At 41.2% G+C, this 18,117-nt stretch overlaps 1 protein-coding gene across 2 annotated transcripts in view; it reads left to right on the forward strand.

Moving 5' to 3' along the window:
* Window positions 1-18,117, forward strand: part of Retreg1 (reticulophagy regulator 1) — a 120,802-nt gene that overhangs the window by 97,170 nt on the left and 5,515 nt on the right. For both annotated transcript variants that reach the window (XM_051182586.1, XM_051182588.1), the window contains exons 4-5: window positions 14,326-14,452; window positions 16,927-17,011. In XM_051182586.1, coding sequence (XP_051038543.1) covers window positions 14,326-14,452; window positions 16,927-17,011 — 212 coding nt within the window. The remainder of the gene's footprint in view (window positions 1-14,325; window positions 14,453-16,926; window positions 17,012-18,117) is intronic.

Raw genomic sequence — 18,117 nt, forward strand, 5'->3', positions numbered from 1 at the left:
CAGAAGTGGTTCAGAGTCACAACATATATATTCATCTTGTACATTGGTTTGGTGTCATCTTAGTGGCACTGTGAACTTTCTCATTCCTATTTCCAGTTCAAAAAGTTTAAGGTTTTCTTCAGTGAATAAAAAGTACAACCATCACTTCCTATCTACAATTATTGGTTCTGGTTCCTCCTAGAGATACCAAAATTCTCTCTAGAAACATTTCATGTGGCTTCTAGACAGTAAGGATGTTGGAATTCACTTCTGAGTGTTCTTCATGACATAAAAATGTTCTTCTCTTCCTAGGCCTTTAGCTTCCTGGGGTCACCCTTCCCTCCCTCCATGGTTTCATGGTTGTGTTCAAGGTACCAACTGCAAGAGTCAGGGTCGGGCTCAGACCTCAGGCAGCTTTCTCTGCTTTGCTACTCATGTCCTAGGTGACAGAGTGAAACTGTGTGTGTTACACAATGCATCTTGTACCCAAAAATCTAATATGGGGCATGCACAAGTTTAATGCACATGAAAACAGAGAACATTATATGTTTCAGTCACCTGATTTTTCAACTTAAGACTAGAGAACAAAAAGGGGTTCTATTCTAAAGATCAGTTAATTAAGGTAGGGATTTGAATACAGCACCTCATTTTGGAGTTTGAAAAAGTAGAGTGCTAGCATTGTGGGCAGAGGGGTTGCTTTGAAAATTGGTGTTTTCTTCAGCTACCAAACTTCTCTTTCAATTAAGATCTGTGTATTTTTAGTTTTCTATGTTTGGGTAGCCCTGCTGCATCCTAAATTCTTTATATATAACAAGAATCAATGGGGGAGGGGAACTCAGAGGAAGGATTTTTGAGTCTTTAAACTGTTTAATTTTTTTTCAGTGATTATTTGTGACTCCCCTGAAAACTGAAGAGGGAAATAAAAATAATTTCATGAGAGAATATTGTCCTCAGGCTGTTTGGTCTGGACAGGAATGCTTCATCTAATGACTTGGATGGTGGGTGGAAACTGAGAAAGATCTGTCTCCATAGACCCTAAGACACACTTTATTAAAATTCACCTTCTTTCACAGCCTCAGAGTCTCATCCATGCATCTGTCTTCACTCTAATCTTTCTTTGCTCCTCTAATGTCTTCAGTGACCTCAGACACCTGCTGTCTCAGAATCCCAGACTGAGAAAGGCAAGGGGCAAACCCCGGATGTAGCAATGCCTGGAGTACCTCTAGGTCACAAAGTGTTCTGGTGCAGAAATTGGGAAACCAGGGGGCAGGAATGTCCCAGCTGTCCCTGGAGACACATAAGGAACATGATGACTAGGAGGACAGTTGCGGTGCTTGACTTCTCATGGATCAGTTAGCCCTTTCCTTGGGATACAGATGAAACAGCAACCTTAAAAGGAGGCTCTGGGAATCATCCAGACAAGCCACACTCTCTTTTCTGCTTTAGCCTTTGAAGAGTTGGTATGCTCAGGGAGTAATCTTCGCTCACTGGGTAAAATACCAGCCAGGTCTATTAAAGACTTGGCATCATGTCCTGTAGTAGTGTCTCAAAGAGGCATAACCAGACTGCAGCAGATCCTTTGCCTAAGGAGGGAGGGCTGTGATTGTGCCTAATATGGAAAGAGGTGATGGGAGGAGGTAAAGTCCAGAATGTTCCTTCTGCCTGGCAAAAGTGAGTTATGAAAGTTTTCTGCATTCCCATCCCCAGCATGCAAGTGTTTTAGGGGTGAAGACTGGTGCTCCCAGAGCTGGGCAGACCCCCCTCCCCCTCCCATGTTAATGCACATAACACAGTAATTACCGTGGTGATGGGGTCCCTTGCTAGCTATGTAAACAGAACAGAGGCACAATGTACAAATCCTCCTGACTCAGGACATGCCATCTCACTCTGAGCTAGTTGAATTTCTAAGTGCTTCCATTTGAAAACAAACCCATTTTCCAGTGAGGCATCTCAAAGTTATGCCATAAAATTTATAGGCTCCACCCTTAGATTAGTAGAGGGGATTAAAAAATGTACTTATGTTCTTAGAACATGCAAGTTTCTACCATGCTGAGAAATCTTCATAAGGATCAAATTCTGCAGCATACATTCATTGTTTCTGGAGTAGCTTGGATCTCGCACCCGTGATGTGTTTCCCTCCATAATGGGGTAAACAGAACAGATTGTAACTAGCCCTATTCTTTTCGTGTGATTCTGGGGAAAAGAGCTTTTAGGAACCTACTTGTTTCTTTTGGGAAACCTGAGACACAGATTTTATTATAAAATGAACCCTTGGATAAAGGAATTACAAACCTAGATTTAATGGACTGGCTGAAACAAGAAGAGGTCTTTGCAGTTCATCTCAGATACAACAAACATTGGCATTGACAAGAAAGGAAAGAACCGATACCTCCCCCCGCCCCCCTTCTCACAAGAGATGGGAAGGGCGAAGGGAGCTGTTGTGTCCTTAGCACTGAGATTTTAATGGCACGTAGCTTCATTTTCCTTGCCAACTCTTAAAGACTGGAAGTAGTGCTTGGGGTTCTGCTGAGGATCATGAAGCCTTGTGGGGCAGTTTCTGGAAAGAGTTCTCTAACACATTAACATAGTCAGCCATGTGTCGGAAGCAGTGGTACATGTTTGCCTCAAAGCAAAATCAAGAGCAATTAATCAACGCTTTCCACTTCTTTCTCTCAGCTTTGGAAGGCCCTGTCAGTTTTCAGTGACTTCCATGGTTATCTTTGCTTGTACATCCCTTCATTGGTTACCAAGGCTCCAACATTTAAGACCTTGGCAGTTACAACTCAGGCAAAGCTGAAGGTTAGGTGGCTCCTTGCTAAAGCCGGGATAAACCTCTAGCACAAGAGCTATTTTAAGCTTTGCTGTTGCGATGTGTTACATGGCCAACCTGGCAGAACTGCTTTGCCAGTGGTACAATAGTGGGAGTGCATGTACTTTGCTTCCTGTGTGCTACAGGATGGTCTTTTATCTGACTTCTGGGAAGCAGTCTTTTATCTGGAAGAGAAAAGGCTCAAAAGCTGCAAGGGATGGCTTCTGCTCTAGATGCTACTTTTCTTGGCTGTCTGCTGGTCTTCTGGAAATAGGAGCATCTCCCTCAACCTATCAGATTGTTGTCAGGACTAGAAAGAACATGAATAAAGCACTAGTGTAGTTTTTAGCTCTTGGTACTTTCTCAGTAAGTAGGGCTGTCCTAGTAGCAGGTATCTTCACGGTTCCTGGTTTTGTTGCTGGGTTGGTTAGTATCGGTCATTTATATGTAGCCCATGTTTCTGAAGCTCATGACACTCTGAGCTAGTAGACAGCTGTGGTTTATGGGGGGGGGAAAATCCATCCTTTTGTCTGCTTTATAAATCAAGTTTTATTGGATCACTACTATGTTCTTCCATATAAATATGCCCTGAATATGTACTGAATATGTAAATATTCAGCAAATATGTAAATGAATATGTACTAAATATATACTGAAGGTGTAAATATTTACTTTCTGGCTCTTTACAGAAAATTTTTGCCTACCACTACTTGAGTATACAAGTGTTTCCAGCACTTGTGTGATTTCTAAATTAACTCCATGATAGAACCACAGACATTGCTATAGCTAATATAACGGAAAGAGGTCAGGTGTTAGTGGCTGTGTTCTAGCTGAAACCAGTATTCTGCTGCCCGAGGAAGAAAGCTAGGATTTGGGAACAGCCAGCAGAATGTGCCACAATTACACTGTTTTGCTTCTCTTACTACGGTGGTTTTCATTAAATTGCACAACTACCAGCACAAAAACAATAGACACAAAGAGGTGTGAGGACAATTACAGGATACCCTGTTTATTTATTTATTTGTTTTGTTTTTTTCAAGACAGGGTTTCTCTGTGTAGCTTTGGAGGCTGTCCTGGAACTCACTCTGTAGACCAGGCTGGCCGAAACTCACAGAGATCTGCCTGCCTCTGCCTCCCAAGTGCTGGGATTAAAGGCGTGTAACACCAACGCCCAGCTATAATTTAATATCCTTTATAACACCAGAAAGTAAAATTGTTTTGCCCTTTTGCCAGCCTACTAGGAGGTCTGTTGTCTGGGAACCACTGAGTCTTAGATCTGACATTGTGATAGTACCTGAAGGGCCACTGATAGCCACTGTCCAAGATGTCCTTGCCCATTTGAATCACCAGGGATGCTTTAAGCTGTGTTGTTAGCATTGCATATTATTTCCCTCTCTAGTTAATTATAAAGCTCTAAGTCCATTTTCATAGGAAAGCAAATATCCATTTCAGAGACTTAGGACTTAAAGAATACAGTTTCCACTTACTTCAGACTCCAGATGTTATTGGAAGGATGAAAGTCAAGGCCCACAGATATTTTGGGGTGGGGGAGGAATGGTTCCAAAAATCAATGTCTTTTTTTTTTTTTTTTTTTTAAGACAGGGTTTCTCTTTGTAACTTTGGAGCCTGTGATGGAACTCACTCTGTAGACCATGCCTGCCTTTGACTCCCATAGTGTTCTGGGCTTATGTTCAGCTTCTTATTTATAGCAAAGAAGCCCAGATTCCCTGTTTGGAATAGTCAGCCCTTGAAACCCTACCTAGTGAGAGCCATACTACTATAGACCTACCTGTCCCCACTTCTCACAGCCTTTATCATAATTACTTAAAGGGACACTAATTTCACTAGCTCTTTTGAAAACAGTGAGTTGATTAATGACTACATTCATGAGTTCCCAAGTAGGTTAGGATAAAAATGCTTTAAACCCTATAACTGATCTGTTGCATGTGTGGGAACACTTATGGTGGCCAGACTCAGTAAAGGGATGTTCCACAGTAATTCTATTTTTTGTGCCTCTGGAGGCTTCTCACCCAGGAAAAGTAAGTAATTGGGGTTGATCAGAGAGCCATTTCTCTGTATTTTTTTTCAATCTTGCACATGCAGTGTACAAATAGAACGAAGAATAATTATTCTTTCTTATCTCTGTGTTTGTGCATCTGTATGTGCCTGTGTACCAAACAGAAGGCATCTAATATCATTTCACTACCAGGTATGTCCAGTAAACAGTGCCCCCTAAGGGAGAAGAGGAACGGGGAGGTCTCTGGCATCTCAGTTGCCGTGGTTGGTGGGCACGTACACATGAACTCCTTATGCTCTCTGATATCGCGAAAGTGATTTCCTGAAAATGCTTTTGGCTAGCAGGTGATCTCCAATACACTGCTTGACATTTTACACACACACATACATTGCAGGTGGTGGTTCCCCTGCATGCTGCTGGCAGAAATTTGAACCAGCTGAGAACCCTGGTGGCAGAGAGAAGTATCTATACGAATGAAAGAGCTAAGATGAACAGGCACCTCTGTCACTGGTATGGTTCAGCCTAGACTGTCCCAATCTTCTTTTATATTGTAATCCCTTTCGTTCCGGAGTGCACATTTTAAAAAGGAATCTGGGTCACATTAATAATATGCATGGCCATGTGGCAGTAGCTGGGCTCTTTAAATAACTGTTTTCAGGGAGCCCTTCATATACATTTATATGCTGACTTCTATATTATAACTCAGATGCACTGAAAGTCTAGCCCTTTACATTCATAGGCAAATTCCTATTGCTGTTTGTATGTATAAGGAAGTGAGGAAATATATTCCTGTAGAAACATCCTCTGCATCAGGCAGGAAAACTTTATGTTTATAGTCTTGTTTTACTGTAGTACCTCTCACTAGGGATTGGCTTCTTTCCAGACTCTGACAGCTTTGGGAGATGTCACCTTTCATCATCCTTTCTTGGTTGTGCCTTTGACACCAGCCCCCATCCCCACCCCAATTCATGGTGTACCTATCTTCACTTCATACTGCCCTTGAGTACCACAGAATGCTAATTTACCATTAACACATGCACTGCATGTTATTTTCAGAATCTGCTTGGGTTTAGCAAAGCAGAGATAGCATATTGAAAAAAGCAGTTGTTTTTATGACTGGTCAGAGTGTGGTCATTTTTCTGCTTGCATTCTTTTAAAAACTACTGGTTATGTCGTTCAACTGCTGGCCTACCTAAAAGAGAAACAAGCAGATGTACTCAGGCCCAAGGAATGAATGTGACCTAGACCAGATGATCCAACAGGTTAGTTGGTAGTTGGTATCTGTCTTGTGCATGAGAGTCACTGGGTTTTGTTATACCATGGGCTACCTTTGTCATCATGTACATCAGAATTAATTTTCATTGGCTTTTATGTTAGATACACTTTGGAATCACTCAGTAATTCTATGGGTTTGGGCTGTAATGTATTTCTCAGGCGCAGTGCAGTAAGTCCAGTTTCTAAAGAGCAAATTTAAGAATTATGTTGTTAACTTTTTTTTTTCAATTCTGAGATACATACATATATACTGGTTTCATACAGCTAAACCAAAGGTCAAAAAGCAGGGAGTGGGCATTTACTTTTGAGCCCAACTGCAATAAATTCCGGGCTGTAAGTTGGTTGGAAACTGCAGATCACAATTAGGATGAGAAGTTAGCAAGCTTGCTCCACAATGACGGTTTGCTTTCCGTGAAGCTTGTTTCTTGACTCTGATTTTGATCTGCCCTTTGAGGATAGGGTGGAAATGCTTTCTTGCTTAGGAACAGTGAAGTGATTGAATCAAATCTTGGCCTTGGTACTCAAGAAGGAAGGGTGATTTAGTTTCTACTAGTACTGTCTCAATAAGTGCTTGCTCTTCTTGTAAGGGACATTATCTTGCTCAGGACCTTGGCTTATAGCATTCAGTTATTAAACACTAACCAAAGTTGAGGTGTTGAAAACGGCTGGCTTCTTGTCCTCCAGCACTTGAACAGAATACCACACATAGCAGAAGAAAGCACCCTTCTAGATGGCGGGTTTGATTATCCATGCCTCCCCACCCCAAAGTGGCCCTGCTTAGTTTGAGATACATGGGGAAGGATGGTCTTAGGGAGTGACCAATTCCTGCTGCTTTCCAACATAGGGAGGGAGAAACACACGGTGTGTGTGTGTCTGTGGTGTGTGTGTGGTATGTGTATGTCTGTGTGTATGTGATATGTGTGTGTGTGTATGTCTATGTATGTCTGTGTGTGTAGTGTGCATGTGTCTGTGTGTATGTGTGTGTAGTTTGTGTGTCTGTGTGTGAGTATATGGTGTGAGTGTGTGTATGATGTGTGTGTCTGTGATATGTATGTGTGTGTGTCTATGTATGTGGTGTGTGTGTAATGTGTGTCTGTGGTATGTATGTGTGTGGTATGTGTATGTCTGTGTATATGTGGTGTCGGTATGTGTGTGGTGTGTGTCGGTATGTGTGTGGTGTGTGTGTCTGGTATGTATGTGTATGTGTGTGGTATGTATATGTCTGTATGTGGTATGTGTGTGTCTCTGTGTGTGTGGTGTGTGTCTCTGTGTGTCTGTGTATGTGTGGGTATGTGTGTGTGTGCTTGTGCATGCAGGTGTGTGTGTGTGTAGGCAGAACACTTAAGTTGCCTTCAGAAGGTGGGGTTCAGCTTCCCTGATAGGAAAGCAGACACTCAGCTGGTGCCTCTCTGTCCCTGGTCTGGGGAGAGGCTGCTCCTTGCCTAATTGGTTTGAGAAAGTGAAAGCTTCAAATTGAGTGCTGTGTAATTTTTAAATCTCTAGTTTGCTTGTTTCATCCTGTAGTTGACACATCCCATTTGCTTTGTCATGGCTCTAATTCAGTGTTGTGGAGAGAGACATTCCCTGTTCTTATTTTGTTCCTTCCCCTACATATATTCACTCATAGAGGGCATAGAATGTCTTCAGAGGATTAAAAAACATTCTGACACGTTACACTAAGATGTTAAAGTCAGTAACTGGATCCTGACTGACCTTTCTAAGAAAAATTCAACAGGAATTAGCATCAGCAGATGGTCAATAGCAAAGAGCATGAGACCCTGAGTCACTAGCTGAGAATGAGAGGTCCGCAGTCCAAGACATATTTATAGGTGTGAGAGCTGCACCAGCTGTTTGTCACAGTTGCTAGGTGACAAGTTATTGCAAATCCTTTTTTAAAAGTTTGTCACATAGGGCAATGACATGGCTAACTCTCTGAAAAATGTACATTAATGTACATTTCCTATCTACAGCAAGAATCACACTGTGAAATAGTCTCTAACAGTGCCCTGCCAGGAATCTTCTATATAAGTTTTACGATTATTATTGGATCACAGGTTTATATGTGAATATGAAACACTTACACAGTTACCAGAAAAGTGTGTGTGTGGACAGAAAAGTGTATGGCACACACTGTATGGACTGAGCTATATCCCTGGCTCACTCTGCCTGCCTTAGAGAGGTCAGAACAGTGGCCACAAATTCTGTAATGTGATTTAGAGTTTACCGGGAGCTAGCATTCTAAAGGTCATAAACCCATCACAGTAGAATTTCTGCAAGGAAACAATACAAACTGCATGACAGACAGTAACACATCTTTTGGCCTCAAACCCTCATCCCCATTTTCTCTTGGGTGAAATGGAGGTCAAGACACCAGTCTTGACTTGCAGTGTTATGATGAGGGAAGGGAATCACATGGAGATTATCTGAGACAGCGATTGCTGATGGAGTGATTAGCAGACCGCAGCCATGGTCATGATTATGCAAAAGGATGTAATTTAGTCGGAGAAGCTGGACCCAGATTATAGGATTGCTTGTGACTGCTTCAAAATTGCGAATGCGCTTAGAAGGGGAAAGAGGAACCTTGATGCCTTAGGCCCAAGAAGAACTGATTTAGCTTGCAGTTAGAGATGGATGTCCTTTGCCATTCATCTCTGAAGTGATCTGCATGTTCCAGTGTGGATGGTGTACTTCTTGTGCCAGTCACTCCTATTCCAATAATTCTGTGACCTTGAGCCACATAGGTGAAGAATCTGGTCCACAACTTCTTCAGCAGTAACCTAGGATACAAGAAATCAGATGTGATGATTAAATGAGGTTACTGAGTTTCTAATAGTCAGGAGAGTGCTTGTCCCCTGGACGGTGTTGCCTGTTGCAGTTTCATGCTGCCATAACCCCCAGTACTTGAAATGGTTTATTGCATTTGTTTGAATTATTATTCAAACTCTTTGGCTCCTTTTCAACTAAAAACTGCTACCTAAATAAAAAGTCTTGCCAATCTGTGTAAGCTTATTCTATAATTCTTTGTAATAGTTCTGTCTATCTCATAATTTAAAACATGCAGTTTTCATTATTTCAGCTGAAAAAAAAAATACCAGAAATAAAACAGAAAAACAGCTTTATACAAAAGGAAATGGGTTTCAGTCTCAGAGACCTCTGTGAATGGCCGTGCTTTGCACATTGCTTCTTTTCTTTTGGTCCTAACGGTACCAAGAACTCCAACTGGACCTTCAAGGTTCATTTATATTCTTCCCCTGTGGGCAGGCACACACACACACACACACACACACACACACACACACACACACGTTCATGTGAGGGTTTTCTTCTCTCTTCCCAATCTATTCTCTTTGGCCATTATCGCCTTTAATCTAAAGTTAAAAATATGTGAAAGAATTTATACCTTTTACTTTGGAAATGTCTATAAGCACACAGCTACAATTTTATTCTATAAAGTATATAACAGAGTATTTAATATGTTTGTTCCCCTTACCCAAGCCCCAACTTAGTTTTCAAAAATTTTTTTTCTGTAGTAGCTTGAGATATTTCTGTTTCTCAGTTTCTTCCTCTTTCTAAGGCTCTGGAGAGTCAAGAATAGCACAGCATGCATACACTTGCTGTGTACTCACTGAAATAAAGAGAGGGAGAGTACTGACAGCAAGAGATGTTGCTCTTTTTAAAATGACAGCAACTTTTTTTTTTTTTTTTTTTTTTTTTTTAGTATTAGTGCTACTTGTCAGACACAGTGAGTGAGGGGAAATGCTAGCACATGTCCCCTCTTTCAGAATGGTGGTTTATTTTTAAGGAGCGCTGAGTGTTGGGTTTCCTAATCTTAGAGAGCCCCCTAATGGAGAATACTGTGTCCTGCACCATGAAAGCCACAGACAGCCTGTGAGAATCCCATCTGGTTAAGTGTAGGTCTTTTTCCTGAACTTGGTGACATGTGCCTATATAATTCCAGCACGCTGTAAGTATAAGTCTGGGAACCAAGAGTACTAGACTAGTCTAGCTACACAGCAAGTTCAAGGCCATCCTGGGCTACATGACATCATGTATCATAAACCAAAAACAAAAAGCAAAAAGCAACCCCCCCCACACACACACAACCTCAAACCTTGTTTTTGATTATTTGTGTGGGTCTGTGCCCATGACCACAGGTTTTCAAAGAGGCTAGAACTGGAATTTCAGGCAATTGTGAGCTACTTGAGCTAGATTCTTAGAACTAAACTCTGGTTCTAGGGAAGGTGCTGCCCATGCTCTTTACTACTGAGCCATCTCTCCATCCCGGTTACTATAATTTTAAAGGAAAAGTATAAAACTATGCAAAAGACACACAGGAAAGGTTTAAAAAAAAGCCTCTTAGACCCATTTGACTTTCTTTTTTCTTTCTTTCTTTTTTTTTTTTTTTTTTTTTTTTTTTTGAAACCTATAGAATGACTTTGAGTTAGTGTAACCCTTTGGAGCCTGTGTGTAAGGGCAGTGTTTTGCTCAAATAATTTTCCTGGCTTTTGATCCAGGACCCAGCTGAGTACTCTGTAAACAACTGTGGATTTTGAGATTTTTCTAGTCTCATTGGTGGGATAAGGAGTCTTCTTGGCACAGACGCTGGTTTTTCTAGGCCTTCCTCACAGACGTTTTCTGGTGTGTGAGATGTCACAAGTGCAGCTATCAATCAATCATTTGGAAACTTCAGGGGTTCCCTGCAGACTTACTGAGTGCTCCCCTCCTTCTGGGTAGCACTCTATTCACCCATTCTTTGGCCTACAAACGCTACCCTCAATTCAGGGAGGTGGCAGATCCCATCTACTCTGGGGCTCAGAAACTCTTAAGAGGAGGAACTGGGCAATCCTCGGATTCTTAGTTCTTAATGCTGCTCTCCTTCGCCCAATGCCTAGGGAAGGGAGTAAATGTGCCCCTGACACACCATCTTACCCAAACGTGTGTGTGTGTGTGTGTGTGTGTGTGTGTGTGTGTGTGTGTAGTAGAAATTCCACATAATTTGCTCACAATGACTCTTAGGATAAAAAACATGTGACTCAGAAGTGCCCTGGACTCTTACCTGTGGAAATTTCTGAGCTTCTCCCAAACTGCTCATTCAGAATCTTCTCTCAAATGAGGCCCTGGCCCATTTCAGTAACTCGGGTACCAGGCACACCCAATGAAGACTCTGAAGGATGGACCTCAACACAGCAAGCATTACTAGTTGTAGTCAACAAACCCATGGATGCAGAAGTAGGGATATTGGCTTGAAATTCTTTCAGGGCAAAGTTCCTTCCTGCTGATAAAGGGGCTGCTTATTATCCAATGAGCCATCATATTATCTTTACAGGGGAAGCCACAGATTCTTCAGCTGTTGACAAAGGACTTTGGGGCTAAGGGTTCATCAGTAACTTGATCATTTTGGTTGTAGAATGTCACTTGTCCCAAAACACCAGAGTATTTTCTTTGGAAGGGAAACATGCAAATGCCATTGAGTCACACCCTCCTCTTTTGAGAAGGGAAGATTAGCAGACTGTAGGGACAGGCCTCTCTGAAAACTGGTGTGGGTTCCAGGGGACTGGGATCTGTGCAGTGACATAAACAACTAGGACTAAAGGCTTGAGGAACATGGGTCACTGAGGCTGGGAGGAACCATGGGTGGCAATTCAGTGGCTGTAGGGTGTATGCCACTGGCTCAGTGCCCAAGGGATGCAAGATTGGGAGGGAAGTACAACACGTGGAGGACATTACTTTCCTTTGAGTTTGTGTGTCCCGTCTGAGCTACCAACAGTGACACTGGGGGCAACTAAATTCTCTCCCTCTGAGGAGCCTTCATCACAGATGGCATGTAGTCTTTGGTTAAGAACTTGCTAAAATCTCAAAGTGCTTTGAAGGCTAATGTGCTATTCACTTCCCTGTGTGATGGCTGGGTCTTGCCTTGCATATCCAGTAATAACAAAGATGGTGGCGAGACAGCCATGGGAAAGAGGTTTCCTAAACTTTGTCCAGTATTCACAGAGAGTATTTCCCAGGCTTTCTAAGAAAACCTAGAGTTTTGTGATGGAGCAACTCTGTGTGCAGACGTCATTTGTGCTAAACAACCGCCAGCACCACACATGGGCCTTAGTTTCTTTCCGCTGAGTGTTGGATTCTGCACATGGCATACTCTGCTTTCCTGGAAAGGCTTGGTCTTGCATGAACCCACACTGGTGTTGGTCAATCACAGCTCTTTTCATTCTTGGAATTGGGGAAACAAGGAATATTCCCTATTCTCAATAATAACATGGTTTTTAAGGATAGCAATGAATTTATTTGTTGTTTGAAGAGTCGCACTGTTTAAGTAGAACTGTATTGGAAACCAGGAATCTTGTTCTGAGGTCTTGATTCTGTCCTTAAGTAGGTGAGGCAGCTTGGGTGGGTTTAATTTTCTACATCTGTAACATGAAGGAATATGAAAAACTGACATTATGTCTGACTTCATTCCAAGTTGTGTAATTCTATGTTACCCATTCAAATTGTGTTGGCACAAATTAATGGTTGACTGACTTGGAGACTATAGAGATATAATAATCACTGTCTAATTTGTTTTTAAAATCTTATTTTTATGTGTATGCGTATGTGTATGTGTTTTGCTTGCATGTGTATCTGTGGACCACATGCATGCCTGGCACCCGTGAAGGTTAGAAGAGGTAGTTGATGCCTGGAACTGGAGTTCCAGATGGTTGTGAGCTGTTGTGTGGGTTCTGGGAACAAAACATGAGTCTTTATTTACTTATTTATTTTGAGACATAGTCTCACTAAGTTGTCTGGGCTGGCCTTAAATTTACTCTTTATCCTACATAGGGCATTCATTGACTTGAAATTCTCCTGTCTCAGCCTCCTGGTTAGCTGGGATTACAAGACTGTATCATCAGGACCAGCAAATCTTATATAAAATTTTTAAATTAATTTAAAAATTACTATTAAAAGTACTAACAAAGCATGCATATCCTGTTATTCTCTATGTACATAATTTCCCTGTAGTTGAGCACTAAGAGCCAAGGCCATTTTGCTTTGGGGCCACTGGGGTTGAATCCAGATATCAGTCTTGCTTGGAAGCCCTTCCCTGACAGTTAACTGATGCCTTTTGCTGGCATCTTCACTGAATGTGTTTATTGTATGTCCATGGTTCTGCGATGTCACAACCTTCCACATAGTAGGACCAAGTTCTCTCACACATAATGTATGTGAGACTGTGTACCAGAGATTGATGTCGCTGTCATTTCATAGAGCGGTGTAATTCACACATTATCTTCTTTCTGGAATGTTTCTAGTGTCCGGTCGTTGAGATTCTTGTGAAAAAGCAAGGGCAAGGGCAAGGGCATGGCACACTGCCAGTCTCTGTATCACGTTCAACACATTTGAGATGACTGGGGAAGGATACTTCATAAAAATAGGGAGGATTGGGCTGGTGAGCTGACTCAGCAATGGAGCCATCTGATGCCAACCCTGGCAACCTGGGAGCGATCCTCCCAGACAACACACCTTACAAAGTTGAGCCCTGGCTTGCACATCCACTCCGTGCAAGTGCATATATATGCCCATACATACTAAATCTGTTTTTAAAATTAAAAGGGGGGTTACTGTGAGAAATCATTGAATTAACATTTTTTTTCTAGAGTTGGCCAAGCTACCACATATATTGAAAGCACATTGGGTTATTAATAATTATATGTCCAGTGTCCCTACTTTGTTAAACGTGCTGTGGCTTCCTGTCTTTAGTATTTAGGCTTGCAACAAGCACTTCAAGGCCCAGCATGAGCTGTGCCTTCTCCCCATGAACTTTATATATTGCTTTTCTCATGGTTCACTTCCCTGGTGCCACACTGAGGCTAGACAGGATAGTTCTTGCAGGTTTCCCCATCCTAGGATCTCTACATACACTGTGGTGGTCTACAGTCAACAGTTGGAGTGAAGTGCTAATTCACTCCAGATCTGAGCTAGAAAACGACTTCTTTAGAAAACATGCCCTAAAGCCCCAGCCCTGCCCTCCCTAACGTTTCCCATGTTGTAATCAGACAATGAACTGTGTGTCTCATTGTTTCCCTTGGGATCCATGTCTTTTGAGTTGGGTATCTGGCTCGTTTATCCCTTGGAACTCAAAAGCATGACGAAGCCAACAGTATTCTCCAATAACTACCTGTTGAAGCCGTGAGTGTTCAGTGGATACACACTGGTGTTGGTGTTATCGTTGCTGACATTCAATTGCATTTTTTTTCTCTCTCTCTAGCTGGGAAGTTATCAATTCCAAACCAGATGAAAGGCCCAGGCTGAGCCACTGCATTGCAGAATCATGGATGAATTTCAGCATATTTCTTCAAGAAATGTCTCTTTTTAAACAGCAGAGTCCTGGCAAGGCAAGTTTTGAAATCCTCAGTGTAACCCGGGAACAAATGAGGTGACCTGTTTTAGCTGGTAAAGACTCTCTAATTTGAACATACTGTATAGCAAAAGAGCTGGCTTCAGCAACACTGAGACATGGCCACATGTGAAACTCTTAAGCATTTCTATTTTGTACGGATTAATTTGGCTCATTCCTGGAAGGAATTGTGATTGGGCTTTGCCAAACTTAAAGCAGAAAGGGAACAGAAGGGGTGTTGTTTAGAACTTTGGTTGGCATCTGAGATCTAGTTCAAAATCGAAAGGCAGTTGAGATAAACATACAGTTCTTTTAGGGTTTCAGAGGGAATCGAGTCTCACCTGCAGTGTAAGAGTGTAGTGGCCATTCTGGTTTGGTTCATTTTAAGGAAATTTGCTGAATGTGGTAGATCACAGTAATCCCAACACTGGTAGGTAGGATGATCATGAATTCAAGGTCAGCCTGGGTTATACTGCAAGATTCCCACCCCCAAGTAACAAAAGAGAGAAAGAATGAAGAACCAAACAAGCTTTGGCAAAAACATACATTGTGGTTACACAACTGGAGTGAGGGATTTTTTGTGTTTGTTACCAGCTTTTTTTTTTTTTTTTTTTTTTTTTTTTTTTAAATCTGACTGAGATAACAACCCTCTCAGGGAAGAGTCTCCAGTGATGAAAGGGATTTTATAAAGGAATGCACACTTTGATGACTGGAATCTGCAGCTTTATTTGAGTGAGGGGCAGGGCCATCAACAGACTGTGCTGGATCCAGCACTGCCTTCAAGATTAAATTATCCACTAGGAGTTGGAAGGGAGAGCTAGAAATGTCAGTGTTAAGATCCGCATGTGCTATGTAAGGCAGTCTCATAACTTCACCAATATTAAGCAATAGAGCAGCCCTTGGGAACGCATCATTCCTATTAAACTGTCAGTGCTGTATTTGTAAGGGTTTCTTTAACCATGGTCAATGATAGAATGGATACACTATGGAGGTTGATGGATTTTAGTGCTCATTCGACCAACATGGCATAATATATGGTTTCAGAAGATTCTGAACTTAAAATGTCTGCTTTGAATTACATTAATGTGCCCCAAGGCCCTTAGTTAAAGGTGATGGTGTTGCAAAATACAGGTGATAAATGCTTTTGTAAAGCCAGCTTCTGAGTGTTTGATTATATTTTTACTGTCTCATTTCTTCCTTCAACTTCTGACATTTCATTTCTAGAATTCCATATTTTTTTTCAAGGACCCATGCTTTATCGTGGTTTATTAAGGATCAGGATAAACAATTAGGCCGAAGAGATGTTTATTCAGGGAGAAATAACTCACAACATAGACATGGGACACCAACAGGTTCCTGCTTCCAAGAATTCCTCCAGCAGTCCTCCTGTCCCCTTGCGGCTTGCATTCCCCGCTCCTCCTCAGACCTAGAAACCCTGTCACTTCCGTCCCTGGCTCCACCTCCCAATGGGTGTGGTCAGTGCCACAGAAGAAGACAAAGTGAATATCCCACTACAGTGCTTTTTTCTGAATCAGGCTCTTAATTTTGTTCCATGTGTTCACCTACTCTTTATTAGCCAAATGGAATTAGATACTTGTTAACCTGAAATTTAGAGTCCTTATTCTTTCTCTTAATTAGTTCTTGGCCAGGGATGTGTGTCTCCCTATTTTTTGAAAACCCTGTCCCTCCAGTGAATTTGCTTGGCACTTTAATTCAGTACTTCCATTTAGAATAATGCATGAAAAGTAGATAGTCTACATAGACTGTAAAAAGCAAGCGAAGACTTAAAAGAAACTTTTCTGTCTTGATTTCTTTCCTGTGAATTGGGACAGTTTCCCACAGATTGCTCTAAAATTCTTAAGAACCAAAGATTTGGTTTTTTTTTTGTTTTTTGTTTTGTTTTGTTTTGTTTTTTGTTTTTCTTTGCTTTGTGATTGACAGAGTGAATGAAGAGTATTAGATGCCACTGCAGATGTTCCGTTTCATTTAGCATTTAGTTTTGAGGTAGCCTAGATGTGGGTGGATGTTAGGATGGATTATGATGTTCACAGATTTATGCCAGAGGTTTGCCAGCAGAACAAACTCCGTCAGATCCACTTCTATTGCATGCTTTGACCTGTCTCTGGATTTCAATGGTTTTATGGTCATAGTTCGAAGTGCAGATTTACTTAAGAGGCTGAACAAAGTTGTTGCTGGGGACATGTTACTATTTGAGTCTCTTGCACCTGGCAGTGATACATCAACAGGTCAGAGTACGAGAACTTGTCATTCTTAGTGCCAGAATTAGATCCTCTGCTTGCGAATTGATTGTTATGAAGTGTTAAAATGCCTCTTTAGTGTTTCAAAGTACAAAGAGTGCTGTTTGAGAAACGTGTGACATATATGATAGAACATATATAGATATATATCATGCATGTATTCTACAGTGTCTTGCTGTTTTTAACTGTCCCATGCTATTTCTGTTACTTCTAGTTTTGTCTCCTGGTCTGCAGTGTGTGCACATTTTTTACAATCTTGGGAAGTTACATTCCTGGGGTCATACTCAGCTACCTACTGTGTAAGTATAGTAGAGTGCTTTCCTAATGTGTATGACATGTATGGCATCATTAATGCTTATCAGATCTTCTGTAGATTGGAAGAGAAAAGGTGTGCTTTGAATTATTGAACAATGACACTCCATAGATGACATTTCACTTGTCATTTATATGTAAAAAGTTTGGAGAACAGATGTAAAATACAGGATTATAAAAACAATATTAAATTATACAATTGCATGTATAACTAAGCAATATGCTCCTCTCTGCACATATACCTGCACTTTTGCCTTCATGCATGTTCTGTGGCACCAAAGATAAAATCACAACAAGATACCACTATGTCTCTGCCAGAAATATCAAGTAAGAAATGATACAGAACAACCTGAATTCTTGCTTGTTAGTGGTAGGTAGGTAGAATGGTGCAATCATCTAAGAAAACTATGGCTGACTGCCCCACAATTATTTACCCAAGAGAAACATATGGCTACATCTCTGCAAATACTTATTCACAAGTGTTTGTTGCAGGTTTGTTTTGAGTAGCACAAAGGAATACAATTCATATGAGCCTCCCAGAGACATGGATAAACTGTTCAATATCCATATCATGGATTATTGCACAGCACTAGAAATTGGTACATGCAATACTATGGATAAATTTCAAAGCAATTAAGCTGAATGGGAGGAGCCAGAGCATGCACCATATAGTTCTATTAATATATAATTCCAGGACGTTCAAAATAATGGTTAGTGAAAAAGTATATCAGTGGTGGCTGGGGATGAGTTGGGTGGGGTCAGGGAGAGGCTAGAGGCAAAAAGGAAGGATTAATAAAGACATGAGGATACTGCTTGCAGTAAACTGTTTACTATCTTGATTGTTTCAAGGACTCTTTGCCAGACCTTATCAAATTATGGACTTTATATGTAATCTGTTATATGTGAATTACAACCCTAAAAAGATCTTCAAATTAAATATTGTTTTTTTTTTTTTTCTAAAATACACGAAAATCTGGTGCTGTTACCTCTCAGCTAGGTAGTACGGCTGCTAACCTCACATTTCCTTTTCTACGCTGGCTTTTGAGATTCACTGGGCTCTAAGGATAACTGAATAAGAGAGGACACTGCCCCA

The sequence above is a fragment of the Phodopus roborovskii genome, unplaced genomic scaffold (genome assembly GCF_943737965.1).
Source record: "Phodopus roborovskii unplaced genomic scaffold, PHOROB, whole genome shotgun sequence".
Lineage (NCBI taxonomy): Eukaryota > Metazoa > Chordata > Mammalia > Rodentia > Cricetidae > Phodopus > Phodopus roborovskii.